This window comes from Staurois parvus, unplaced genomic scaffold (assembly GCF_062004578.1).
Source record: "Staurois parvus isolate SC_StPar_1 unplaced genomic scaffold, SC_StPar_1.0 ptg000102l, whole genome shotgun sequence".
Taxonomy (NCBI): Eukaryota; Metazoa; Chordata; class Amphibia; order Anura; family Ranidae; genus Staurois; species Staurois parvus.
Window position 1 is genome coordinate 1,879,259 of NW_028317898.1, and position 14,367 is coordinate 1,893,625.

Below are 14,367 nucleotides of genomic sequence, written 5' to 3' on the forward strand. Positions count from 1 at the left end.
TTTTCCGCATACATATAGACCCATGTATACACTTGCACAATGGGTTGACCCAAAACATAACTGACAACAATGCAAAAAGCATACCAGTATTCTCAATGTTGGTTTAATGAGTAATAAAAAATCATGTGCGGTTGGGGAAAAAGTTGAGCCATAATAATGACATTGCATAACCTGTCTAGAAAAACTAACCACTCACTTTACTTATTTCACAACATATTACAAAAATATATATTTGGATAATATTTGCCATTTAGAAGATGGTATCCTGTCAAACAGTGATTTATTGATACAGTGCTAGTACAGTATAAGAAGCTACCACAAATATTTCAACATTGAGCAAGTTATGAATGTGATGTGGATGATTAGTTTTATAAAACACTGCTTTTTCAGTACTATACACAAATGTCTGTAACACTCCCGTCTACATGGTCCAAAAGAGACTGGTTAGGTGTGTGATCAAAAAAAAGAAAAAAATAGGACATACTGCTGCTCAGCACAAACATGAACCAGAAACTCATTTGCCTTAAATGCAACCTTGTCTTCTGTCATTTTCCATTGTGGAAAGAACTACAAAATGGAAATAAACTCAAGACATAATGCTCTATTTAAAGCTGAACCTGTTTTTTATGGCATAGTCAGCCTTTTGCAAAAATGTAATAAATGCACTAAAAAAAAAAAATAGCGAATTTATGAAGTCTACAGAGCAATGCAAGTGTGATCAGTGCAACACACAGGTTCCTGATCTGTCCACATCAAAGCCCTGGTGTTGTAGGGAGGTTCAGACGTACCTTTACGGGACTGACTGAAGTAAACGAACTACAAGTGCGTTGATGTCACTGCATTGTGCCCGTATGATTGGAGTCCTACTGCTGCACAGATCCCTGTGAATGGATGACAAGATAGGGAGATACAAACTTTTTTTTGTCCTGGTAACCATTGTCTTCAGTACAGAAAAGAACAAATAAGACAGGGGTCTTAAACTCCTATTCTATACATGAAAAAGTGTTGGCTTTATATACAGCATAGTTCAGACTCCCAAGGACAGTTCGAAATGTCTTGACCACATTTTACAGGACTCGGAGAAAATAAACAGATACAGAGCTATTTTCATTCAATAAGAGACACTATAAAAAGAGAAGAGGGGAGCAGTGATTAGATTGGTAGGACTGTTTTGTCTTCAAAATCTGGGGACACCACTTCTCAGTTATAAATATAAATATGCTATGTATATTAAAGTGTTACTAAACCCAAGACCCTGAATTCACTATATCTGGTCTCCCACAGTACACAGAACATGGAAATGCAATTATTTTACTAAATATAAACTACTAAATGCCTTTCCTCATCAGCAGTCTTGTGACTTCTATCAGTGTCCAGCTGAGCAATGGTTATAGCTTGAAGGAGTTTTCTTTCTGCTCTAGGAGGATGCAGAACCTCTGACCTTTGTCTGGACAGTGTTGATTGGCCCTGTGCTGATCACATGCACTCTCCCAAGAAAAAATAAACCTCTCGCAATACACACTAAACTGAGCATGTGCAGAGTGTCTCCCCACGATATGTCTTATCAGGAGATAACAGGGGAACACTGGATGAAGCGGAGGATCAGAGAAGATCGGATCAAACAGCCTTTTTACACAATGATTAACCCCTTAGGTTCCACAGTGAGTATAATAAGCATACTTCACTGCATATACAGACTGATTTTACTGTTGTGGGTTTAACACTTTAAGGACAATCCTGTCAATGTATTTGTGTTATTATTAGCAGACTTAGACTGGATTATGCATCAATCAGAAAATAAAAATTTAAAGATAGCAGATACACTATATTGCCAAATGTATTGGGACACCTGCCTTTACACACACATGAACTTTAATGGCATCCCAGTCTTAGTCCGTAGGGTTCAATATTGAATTGGCCCATCCTTTGCAGCTATAACAGCTTCAACTCTACTGGAAAGGCTGCCCACAAGGTTTAGGAGTGTGTCTATGGGAATGTTTGACCATTCTTCCAGAAGTGCATTTGTGAGATCAGGCACTGATGTTGGACGAGAAGGCCTGGCTCACAGTCTCCGCTCCAATTCATCCCAAAGTTGTTCTGTTTGATTGAGGTCAGGACTCTGTGCAGACCAGTCAAGTTCCTCCACCCCAAACTCACTCACCCATGTCTTTATGGACCTTACTTTGTGCACTGGTGCGCAGTCATGTTAGGAAAGGAAGGGGCCAGCCCCAAACTGTTCTCACAAAGTTGGGAACATGACAATGTCCAAAAATGTTTTTCATGCTGACGCCTTAATAGTTCCCTTCACTGGAACTAAGGGGCCAAGCCCAACCCCTGAAAAACAACCCCACTCCATATTCCCCCCTCCACCAAACTTTACACCTGGCACAATGCAGTCAGGCAAGTACCATTCTCCTGGCAACTGCCAAACCCAGACATCAATCGGATTGCCAGAGAAGACTCATCACTCCAGAGAACATGTCTCCACTGCTCTAGAGTCCAGTGGTGGCGTGCTTTACACCACTGCATCCGACACTTTGCATTGCACTTGATGTAAGACTTAGATGCAGCTACTTGGCCATGGAAACCCATTCCATGAAGCTCTCTTCACACTGTTGTTGTGCTAATCTGAAGGCCACACGAAGTTTGGAGGTCTTTAGCTATTGACTCTGCAGACAGTTGGCAATTTCTGCGAACTGTGCGCTTCAGCATGTGCTGACCCTGCTCTGCCATTTTATGTAGCCTACCACTTCGTGGCTGAGTTGCTGTTGTTCCCAGTTGCTTCCACTTTGTTATAATACCACTAACAGTTGACTGTGGAATATTTAGTAGCAAAGACATTTCATGGATGGACTTATTGCACAGGCAGCAACTTATCACGGTACCACGCTGAGCTCCTGAGAGCGACCCATTCTTTCACAAATGTTTGTAGAAACAGTCTGCATGCCTAAGTGCTTGAGTTTATACACCTGTGGCCATGGAGGTGATTGGAACACCTTAATCCAAAAAATTTGGAGGGGTGTCCCAATACTTTTGACAACATGGTGTACATTTTAGGTACTTACGAACAGGTAAAATTTTAGCAGAGATTGGTGGCCAGGGAAACATTTGCCCATTTTCCATGGTGGCAGGACTCGTAACAGTTAACTGGGCCAATGGACTGAAGCTGTCCAAATTAACAGTTTCCTTTTAGTAAGAAAAGGGAAAGCTTGGCCATGAGTACCAAGAGTAGACATCAGAATAGCATGTATACCCATCAATTTAATCCTCACCTAAACATCACAAAGGGCAGCTGTATTGGCACAAGACTGGGCATTGGGCTCTATTTATAACAGCTGTGGGACGTACACTTTAGGTGCATTTTTATAAAATCTATTATAAAGTTTTATCTAATATCTAAAATAATATATAATATCTCCAATGCCACCATGACTGCACGCAAAAAAAAAAAAAAAATAGGTCTTTTTATGTTTAAGCTTCACTTGTGATGAAATGTGTACAGGAGCTGCACTGAACGGTCTCCTTCTGAAAATGCTGGTTGCCTGGCTCGGTATGATTTCAATACTTTAAATGGGTGTTTAGAGTCAAAATATCTTCATTTCTATAGTTGTTCAAGTCATTGAATCAAAGCAGTGATGCCAAAGCATCAGCATGAAAGCAGTCAACTAACACTGAAAAAAAGGGGTCATAAATTGTTTGTTTATTGCAATTCATGTTCATTAAAAAAATGTATTACACTAGAAAGATGATTTTGTTGGAGACCGTTTTAGATTTCCAAATATTGCAGGCCAATTAAAGGAAACTTATGAAAGCAAAACTGGGTACATATGGCCAGAATATCAACCAGTTAAGCAGGAAATTGCTGTCCTTCCGACAGAAGCCCAGCATCCGATCAACTCATAGCCAATGGCTGGGAATGCTGATTAGTGTGTTCTTTGAACACGCACACAAAACATTCAAAATAATGAATGTGTGTACCAGGCTTTACATAGGGGCTGTCATCACTGATCTCTCACTACTTTTCTGACTGTCATGCTGATCCTAGTTAGTAATTTCAAGTACTGAAGCCATAATTTTAAGCACAGCTTAACTGGCATTTTCAAAATTATGTCAGCAATAACAGGGAAGGTTCTTTTATGAATATTTGTGGGTTAATGAAAGCCCCCACCCACCTTTACGTTTTGAATCAGAAGTGAATCTCTACCTTTTAGTGAAGTTTAAATAGTTTGTTTGCACCAAGCTGGTCCAAACAAACTACTTCACTGAGGCATGCAGCGACTCACAGCACTGTATAGACTGCATGTAGCTTCATCTACGTACAGTATACAGCACACTGCTTCCTGTTCACCCCTACAACAAAATCAAGTCAGGCTAAGTGGTGCTCAGACTTTCACAAGGAGCTTTGTATTCTATGAATGAATGCAAAGCTTCCGCTGATTGGCTGAGTTAGAGGTTGTACCTATCAGAAGAAGCTTTGTATTAATTTACAAAATACATAGGTCTTTGTGAAGCTTAAGTCGGCCATGCATGGATCGAAATTCATTGGATCAGCAGGGACCAGACAAATTTTGATCCATCTGTGGGTAGGCTGTTTGTACCCAAGTCAATCCATCGATTGACTTGGGTACAACCAGCATGTGAATTATTTTCTTACATGCGATTACTGCCAGCGCTTATAGCCACTAGCAGTAATCATTATGTTCCCCCCACTGCCAGGACATTCCCCCATCAACACAGTCAGTAGTTACCCATAATGGAAGGAAAGAAAATCAAATCGTTATGGAGCTAAAGTAATATTAACCCCCCTGGTATTCGAGTGTAGCTCAGTTAACTTTCAGTACCAGAAGCGGTAACCACTTTGAGCTACACTAGGGATTACACTGCAGCGTTGCTCTGGGATTACTCCAGCACTTACCTTGTCCTGCGTTCCTGCAATGTCCCCCCCCTGCAGTGTCTCCGGCCGATGCCAGCATCCGTCTTCCGGGTCCCGTTCCCTGTGAGCGTTGGGACGTAACCGGCGGGAATTTAAAAAAAGTTTACATTTGATATTCACTCAATACACTAAAATCTGATAGTATTACATTACTGTTTCAAGCCATTCCACATACATTTTGTCCTGTGCCCTGCCAGAATTTTTACCAATCTTTCTGCCTGGAAACTGAGAAACTTCCATGGCATCCAAAAAGTGTCCCTTTAGGTCAAAAGCGGTTTTAGAACAGTGATAGTAAAGTAGAACCACTTGCAGAGTGATGATTCATGGGGAAATTCATCAGACACTGAAAACGATTTTGCAACTGAGCTCAATGATGTGCGAACTTGATGCTCTATTTCAAATTTCAGTGTGAAATTTAGTGTTTGAATTACATTTATGATTTTATTATTTTTATGATTATATTATAATTTATGATTTTCTGTTTCAAATTTTATCGCACCCGGGTTGTTACTAGACTCTTGTTTGGACAGATTTCAGTGAGTAAATCCTAAGAATTACAGGCCTACAATAAAAAAACAACATATTTTCATTGAAAACAATGTACCACTTTGAGCACAGAAATACTGACATAATCAGACGGCCAGTGAGGTTAAAGGCAATAAAAAAAAGAAATTATAAACATGTTATGCTTACCTGTTCTGTGCAGTGGATTTGCAGAGCAGCCCCAATCCTTCTCTTCTCGAGTCCCCTTGTTGGCGCTCCTGGCCCCTCCCTCCTGCCAAGTGCCCCCACAGCAAGCAGCTTGCTAAGAGGGCACCCAAGAAGGCTTGCTCCTGAGCTTCCGTTCACACACACAAAGCTGTGTCATGGCCCTGCCTCCTCTCTCTCCTCATTGATTGCCAGCAGCAGGAGACAATGGAAGGTAAACTATAAGCCTTTATAACCACTTAAGTATTTTAGAGTTTAGTTCTCATTTAATCACTTTTCTACAGGACATATTTTGTTTTTTACACATTAAAATACGTGTTTTTTTGCTAAAAATTACTTTAAACCCCCAAGTATTTTATATTTTCTAAAAGCAGACACTGGAGAAATAATAGTATACCCAATTTTTGGTAAAAAAAATAAAAGGTGGGGCTGTGTCAAGATCATGTGTGGCAGTTTCTGTCGTGGCTGGGAAATGACAGCTTTGACCTCAGGGATACAGAGTACACAATTTCTGGGTTCATTATTTGCTGAGTGGCTGAGGAAACCTTGTCCTGTTGTAAATGTTACTGCAGTTTTTTGTGGTCCCAGGAGAAAGGTATTGGGCTACAGCTGCACGGCCTCATAAGAGAGCTAGGGTGGGTGCTACAAAAAAAAAAAACCTTGTCAAAAATCCAGTCACGAGCTTGCATTAGTCCAGGGGTGTCAAACCTTTTGACTTTCCTGGACCACATTGGAAGAAGAGGAATTATCTTGGCCCACACATAAAATACATGAACCATAAGGAAACGATCAGAAAAAGTCAGCCAAATCACAAGTTACTGATATAAATAATGTACCTATCCAAGTAATAAAACCTAAGTTTTTTTGTAATTTTTTTTATTAGAAAAGTAAAAAAGGGAACATAAAACTAGTGCAACATTTGACACTGTTTTTTGATAGACTGGTTCAATGGATGTAGTAACAATTCTCAAGGTGCTCATCAGATATTTTGGTTGTAATTTTGCCCTTCTTGTGCTTCATGCTTGAAAATAGATGCTCACAAATATAGGTGCTGCCAAAACTAATGACAATGATAAGGCTTAATTGTAAAGAGTGGGAAATTCTTTAAGAAGTTAAAATTTATAAAAGTCCAGTAAAGAGACACTGCCAAAGTTTTCACAAAGTGTAAATACACTTCTACCAAAATTTGAAGGAAAAAAAAAAAAAACATTTTTAAGTTTACAGTTTTGTGTTGGAGCACCGGTTGGATACCCCTACTTTAGTCTCTTGAATAACAGGTCAATTAAAAAATAACTTTGGAAGACGGGGTGAATCAGTAATTATTAATATGTTGATAAACATATTTTTAAATGTAAGCCATAGTAGTAGTAGAATTACAGCTAAAACCTAACTAATCTTAAAAATGCTCCCTTCCCCTTCCCAACACCTATGCTGACTAACTTATGTAAGAAAGATGCTAACTAACCTGTGTAAGAAAGACCCAATTTCAGCCCACTCCAAACCGATCCTTTGATCCAGCTCCTGTGTCAGACAGCAGCTACTGCAGGGAGAAGGAACAAATGGGCCATAGTAAGCCTATGGGTGACATCACCGCTCCCAGGCAGCACCAATTATTGTCAACCACATTTGTCTCCCCTGCAGCAACTACTGGCTTACACAGGGGAGAGCATGTGACCACACTGCAGCAGTCTCAAAATAGGCAAATATATATATTACTTACACAATTTAGTCAGAATAGATATGAGGGAGGAGGTGACATTTTGCAAGACAAGCTGTGTTTATCCTGGAACCAACTAAATTTATGCGCTGACAAGGAAAATGCTCATAGGAAGAGTGGCAGAGAGATGAGCTAATAACTGTGCTGCTTCTCTTTTCACTGTCCAGTCACTGGCTGATGGCAGAGGATGACCTGGGAACGGGAAGGGAATTAAATTTTGCTGGCCAACAGATTGAGGACATACACCAATCAGCCATAACATTTTGACCACTGACAGGTAACGGGAACAACATTGATTATCTCATTACAATAGCATCCAAAAGTGGGTGGGATATAGTAGACCGTAATGGACCATGTTATCCCTGAAGAGAACGTGTTGAAAGTAGTCTAGGAAGTAGTAGAAACATAGGAATTGCGCAACTTTGACAAGGGCCAAATTTAATGTCCAAGGAAGGACAGAGGCATGTGTGGCTAAGACTCATTGATGCAAAGGCTGGCCCATGTAGACCAATCCAATAAAAAAAGCTACTTTAGCAATTGATTTAAACAAGGAAAAAAAAGCTACTGTAGTTCAAATTGCTGAAAAAAAATAAATGCTGGTTTCAATAGAACAGTGTCAGCGTGCACACATCACATTGAGCATGGGGCTGTGCATCTCAAAACAGTTCAGGGTGGTCATCCTGTGTTCACAGCCAAAAGTGCCTACAGTGTGCATGTGAACTGAACCACAGAGCAATGGAAGGTGGCCTAATCCGATAAATTCAAGAATTGTTTGAGGAACATAACAATGAGTTCAAGGTGTTGACCCGGCCTCCAGATCTCAATCAAATTAGAAAACACTGGAAAACAAAGTCTGATCCATGGAGGTTCCACCTCAGGACTTTGAGATCAAGCTGACAGTAGCAGATCCTCTAATACCACAGCATACCTTCAGAGGTCTGGTGGAGTGCTTGCCTCGACAGGTTATAGTGGGTAGTCATAATGATGTGGCTAATCAATGAAAAGGGAGAGAAAAAAAAAAACATACTGCAGGAAATCTCTGGACTGAAGCTGACTATTGCAGCAAAAACGTAATTCATCTTAAAAGAGAAGTATGGTATTTCCTTTTTTTTTTTAAATTAAAAATCATACTTCCCTAGGTGGATGCAGCATCTGTCCCCCAACGGCTCTAAGGGTGAGAACTTTGAGTAGACAGCGGTGACAGTCAGTCACCGCTGTCTGCTCTACCCCCAACCCCCACGCTCACAGGAGCGCTGGGCTGTGGAGGCTGGCTCAGGCTCTCAGCAGATCGCTGAGAGGCTGAGCCAGGTGCCACACCTGACTCTGGGGTGGATCCTGATTTTTGGGATCTTTTCCCAGCCTGGATCGGCTGAGTGATGTCAGCTGACGAGTCACAGGAGTGCAGAATGAACTGCAGCCCTGTGATTCACAGAAGTACAGCCAAAATAGCTTTGGCTGTACATCTCCTTTAACTGGCTATTCATTTTTATTTTTGGCTTGAGGTTTGCTTTAAATGTAAAGAATAAAAACTCTTGAAAGGTAAATTTTGTTGAGAGCAATGTGAACCAGACAGGTTTTATAACACTTTTATTTATTTAAAATATATACACGGTCCTATGAAACGTATAGCTTTCCCACACACTAATGATCAGACTCTTTCATTCAACATAACACTGGTAAAAATGGATTGGAAACCTTCCATGTATTATGCTGAGTAATTGGTTGGCAGCCAATTTGATACTTGTATTTGGAGAGTGGTTTCATGTGGCACTGGATGGAAACAAAATCACCAAATGTACAACCCATCATACTCACAATTTAAGACACAGGACAATTTTGGTAAACTTTTTTAAGTTTGTCTAACATAATGGGGCAAACCTACATTCTCAGCATTATAAAGATATTGATTAGTAATAGAAACCATTTTACTTTATGAAGTCATTCATCATTTAGCTCCCAAGTTATATTTACAGGCATATTGAATAAGGGTCAGTGGCGATGTGAAAATTTATAAATCACTTAAAAAAAAAAAAAAAAAAAAAAAATCCTGTCCGAGCAGGAATAGAATTGGCCTTTGGAACATGCTTGTTCTAGGTTTGTGACTCGCTAAAGTGAATCAGGATTAAAAAGGTGAAGTTCACCTTTCAGGGAAAAAATAAATAAATAAATGCACACATTTTTGCAGAAAATAAATGTACACTTTTTTTTCCCTCCAGGTGTCTGCAAAGCAGCACACCAGCAATCTGTGGATCACAGGTGCAAGGCCAGGCTCCTGCAGACATGTCTTCCAGCTTTTAGCTTGTACCTGCGTACACGTTTTCTGTTGGAATACTGGCACCAGTGTCAATGGACTACAAGAATGCTCACCAGGGACCTCGCAGTCCACTGAGAACTACAAATCCATCCGTGGCGGTGATCAACAGGACTTGTAGTTTCTGTGTAGGTAGAGCCTCAGTGATTTTGAAAGCAACAGCTGCTGTAAGGGAGAATAACCCTCTTTCACTGTCACCAGCTCCCATACTCTATATTCTGACAGATTCCTGTCAGCTGCAATCCTCTCCCAAGAATTTTCCCACAATAGCAATTAGGTAAATCAAGATGGTGCTATATGGAAAGAAAAAGGACAGCAACCAGTTTGTTTCATTTTTGGTTAATCAAGAGGCCTTACTGAGCAAGCCTTACTCTGAACCAGGTGCAAGATGTCCCCTGACAAAAGTTTCGGTAGTGTACTTGACAGGTCGCCTACCCTTGAAATTTTTGTGACTGGTCCTCTTGGTTGTATATGAACTAAAAAAACACGAGGATAAGAGTTGCTGTGGGCTCTATCAAGGAAATAATAGCATACATTTTAAAAGGTAAATGCCATCATGTAGGAAACATAAAGGATGCCATCGTTGATCTTTCCTACCAAAAATTCCAGCTACTTGGCGTCAACACTTGAAGTGACTCACCCAAAACAAGTATGCAGATGAAGCTCATCAACTGCACAGGTTAGCGACTCAAAGGGTCATTAGCCAAGTAAATGGCATTTCTAGAAGGTTGTTCACCAATGACAACTTCCATATTCCTCTCAAGATTTGTTTAAGGGCCTAATTACACTTGAAGGTTTTGTGGCAGTAAAACTTTCACTTTTCCTGTATGTAAGTACATGCTAAGAAAAAATGTAGTTTGGTTCAAATCTATGTGCTGCAGTTCAGTGTGAAAGACAAAGAGGGATTCTATGAGGTCATTCCTACCTACGTGTGTGCACATTACCACAAGAACTGCATTCACACAGAACAGTATAAATCCAGCCCAAGAGACCACATTAATGGGTGCACTGCAAGGAACCCGGACTATCAGCAATGCAACTTTGTGGCAAGTTGCCATGCTGAAGAAAATCTCTTTTACTGTATTTCACAGCCAGTTCCCAATAAGAATGCCTGAATTTTGTAAGAGCAATGATAACCAATATGTAGTGTTGGCATTTTATAAAACGAAATAGCACAGAAAATAACTGATCAAGCACACGTGCTAACCAGAATGTACCATATCCATATTGCTGTTACAAAGACCACAGACGTATTCCAGGTCTTTATAGCAGCAGAGTGTACCTCGCATCTGAAATAGCAATGCTGTGAGAGCAGAACATGAAAATATAAAACTTTTCTGTACAAACTGAACTGCTGCGTCACAAAATGTAAATAAGTATACATGACGAGGCATTGTCAAGTGTTATAACTTATCTTTTCACCCTTTTAAAAAGGAACAATGCATCTTAAAGACATCAAAACATAACAAATATTTAAAAAAAAAAATACACAGACCTATATATTAAAAAAAGTAACAAAGAAGATAGTTTAAAAAGTCCATTATTTATAAAGTACAAATGTCTGTATAGCATCAAGATGTCCCTTGTTGAAAAATTATAGTGTTTTGCTCCTGGAACGAAAGGTATATTGTGTTTCTTTGTGAAGTGTTCACTCCTGACCAGTTCCAGGAAAAAACAAAACCTAATAGCTAAAAAATACTGGATATAAAAGTATTTTACAGGGAAAGGTTAAAAACGTAAGATTAACATATGATCCTAAGGCACTGTGCTGTGAAAGATTTATACAGGGGGAGGATGTCCATCTAGTCCATGCTGTGCGATATTTTTCGTGCTATTATCAAGCTGGTCTCAGACATAGGCACCGAGTGCTGAGTGGAATTCAGTTAGACATTGCACCAGCTGTTGAAACTTGGGTCTTTCTTCTGGGTCCAGAGCCCAACAACATGCCATAACTGCAAACCTGTGTGGTGACAAAGATTTGAAAGGTTAGAGTTACATCCATGATAATCATTACAACAGTAAGGTCAACAAGCAGAAAGGTTTGAGCTGCATCCACAAAAGTATTACTAACCACGACAACAGTGGGGTCAACCAGTGGTTGTCTGTGAACCCTAGTCAGGTGCTTAGCACCTACTGTGGGTAACCATGTCATGCATTACATAATTTAAAAGCGCCTACAGTGGGGGAAAAAGCTCCTAAAAGCGCCTACAGTGGGCATGTAAGCATTAGAACGGAACCACAGAGCAATGGAAGTAGATGGCCTGAGCCAATAAATTCAAGAATTGTTTGAGGAACATAACAATAAGTTCAAGGTGTTGACCTGGCCCTCCAAATCACTGCTCCCAGGCAATGCCAACTATTGTCAACCACACTCTCCTCTCCCCTGCAGCCAATGCTGGCTGACACATAATTTACATCAGTCCATATTAAGTAAAATCCACTAAAATTAAATGGTTCACCTCTTAAACATATGCATGAGCCTGTGAAAACCACCTGCCAGGTGCTTGGATTCAAGAGCAATGTACCAATTTATGAGCAGGTAAATACATCATACTTACAGCTCATCAGGACAGTTGATTGGCTGAGCTATTCTGTAGCCGTCCTTAAGGTAAGCAGCCATTTCAAAAGGATCAATATCAACATAAGGAGTCTGGCCCAGTGTCATCAGCTCCCACAAGGTTACACCAAATGCCCACTGCAAAGAAACATGTATGGTTAGCATACAACAATGTGTCCTTTCTACATTCCCAAGTAACAGGTAATGGCAAAATGAATGGTGAAAACATAAAAAGAAGGTCAGCAGAAAAGAAAAGGAATGGCAAACTTGCAATAGGTAAATATATAGTACCCAAACAAAATGACAAAGAAAATAGAGCAGCACCTGCAAATACAAAATATTCCAAGCTTAAAACATGTGCTATCCATACAATAATTGTACTGTGCGAAAAACTTCCGCAATGTTCAAAATGAATACTGAAGGTTCATGCTGAGCAATAGGCTGCTCTACTACCGCCACATTTTTTTCTTGACTATATCAAGCAAACCTTCTGACTGTCCCCAGTGGTGAGAAGAGGTACTACCATTTCCCAGTGTCTCCATTGTGATGATGGAGCTGGTTGACCATGTGTGCAGGATTCTACTAATACAAACGTGCACGTTGTAGCTTCCCTCTAGCGGCTTTAGGCTCCATGCACACTGGGCGTTTTAAGAACGCTGGCAACATTCGCTATGTAAAGTCATGTTAAAAACGTCAGGTTTTTCAGTGTTTTTGCATTAGCGTTTAGCTGCGTTTTTGGGTTTGTTTTTTTTTTACCAAAAAAAATGTTTCTCTAAAAAAAAGTCCAAAAACGCTGGTTTGTGTTTTACTGCATTTTTCAGCATTAGAGCATTTTTACAGCTAAAAAACTCCTCTAGAAACCCACTAGTTCTGGGGGGTTTTTCCAACCAAAAAATGCTGATTATAGTCTGTGTGTGCATGGCCACATAGGATTACATGCTGGGGAGTTTATTGGCTGTAGAAAAAAATGCCAAAAGCAGCAGCTGTAAAAACGTCCAGTGTGCATGAGGACTTCATGTTGGTGAGTGCACTTTAGTTCTGTTGCTCACGAGTAGTGGAGAAGATTCCAATTAGCCGGTGGAAAACATACTTTTTGTGGTGATATTTATCATACACTTTGGACTTATTCACTTTTGGACATTACTTACACTGGTATACTTTTCAGTATTAATTTTTAACATTGTGAATGGTTTTTGCAAACTATGAATATTGTATTCATAGCACGTTTTAAGCTTGTAATAGTTTGTATTTGGCGAAGCTGCACTATTTTTTTGTCAATGGTAAAATTAAAACATTTCACGTCACATTTTCACCAAATACAAAAACACAACAACTGGTAAGACTTTTGAAAGCAGGAGCTATGATAATAGTGCATCGGTGGTAAAAATCAAATAACTCAAAGCATTACAAAACCAGGAATCTGATTTGTATCGGGTGTACAACAAAAGCCAGTGCAGGACTGACTGGAAGGCAGGAGAGGCATTAGCGGAGTCAAAACATCCGTTATACAGCAGGAATGGTTTGGTGAAAGACTGAAAAGGAGGTGGTCACATCTCCAAATTTTAGGTAAAAGTGTATTGGAAAAAAGGAATTTTGACTAACCAGCAAATCCCATAACTTGGGAGTACATTACAGGACACAGGCTCAGTATTCTTAGACCCTGGGTTATAGGCCGATACCTTCAGGTGATTGGACACTGGCAAAGCTTCTGAAGACATGCCTCCTGGGCATCCCCTATAAACCTACCCTACTCTGTGAGTCCTCTGTTTTTGTGTTACTTCAAAATGCTTGCTAAAAAACAGGGGAGGATGGCCTGTGCTGTAAATGAAGATATGGAATTTTCAGGTAAGTCAAAATTTCTTAATCAACAGTACAAGGCACAGGCTCAAATATTCATACGCCCTAGGACATCACCAAGCAATGAAAGAGAAGGGTGGGCAACAAGGCAAACAGAACTGTGCCAACAGACCCAACAATAACAAGGACATAATTCACACAAAAACACATGTTCAGCTGTCAAACTCACTGAATATTGGATATAAAACAAACTAACAGAACACACTCTGTGCCATGCCTGGTGCTTTGATGGAGTCTGCTATGTTTGCTCAGGCTGTTGTGTGGAAAATCTGGTCAAGGTGCCA

The 14,367-nt window shown here is 40.1% G+C and overlaps 1 protein-coding gene across 2 annotated transcripts in view; it reads right to left on the reverse strand.

Annotated features, from left to right (window-relative positions):
• Window positions 1-8,928: 8,928 nt before the first annotated feature.
• The window catches only part of RYK (receptor like tyrosine kinase), a 211,694-nt gene continuing 206,255 nt past the window's right edge, over window positions 8,929-14,367 (reverse strand). For both annotated transcript variants that reach the window (XM_089671227.1, XM_089671226.1), the window contains exons 14-15: window positions 12,228-12,364; window positions 8,929-11,629 (exon numbers count right to left, since the gene is read on the reverse strand). In XM_089671227.1, coding sequence (XP_089527353.1) covers window positions 11,518-11,629; window positions 12,228-12,364 — 249 coding nt within the window. In that variant the 3' untranslated portion in view covers window positions 8,929-11,517. The remainder of the gene's footprint in view (window positions 11,630-12,227; window positions 12,365-14,367) is intronic.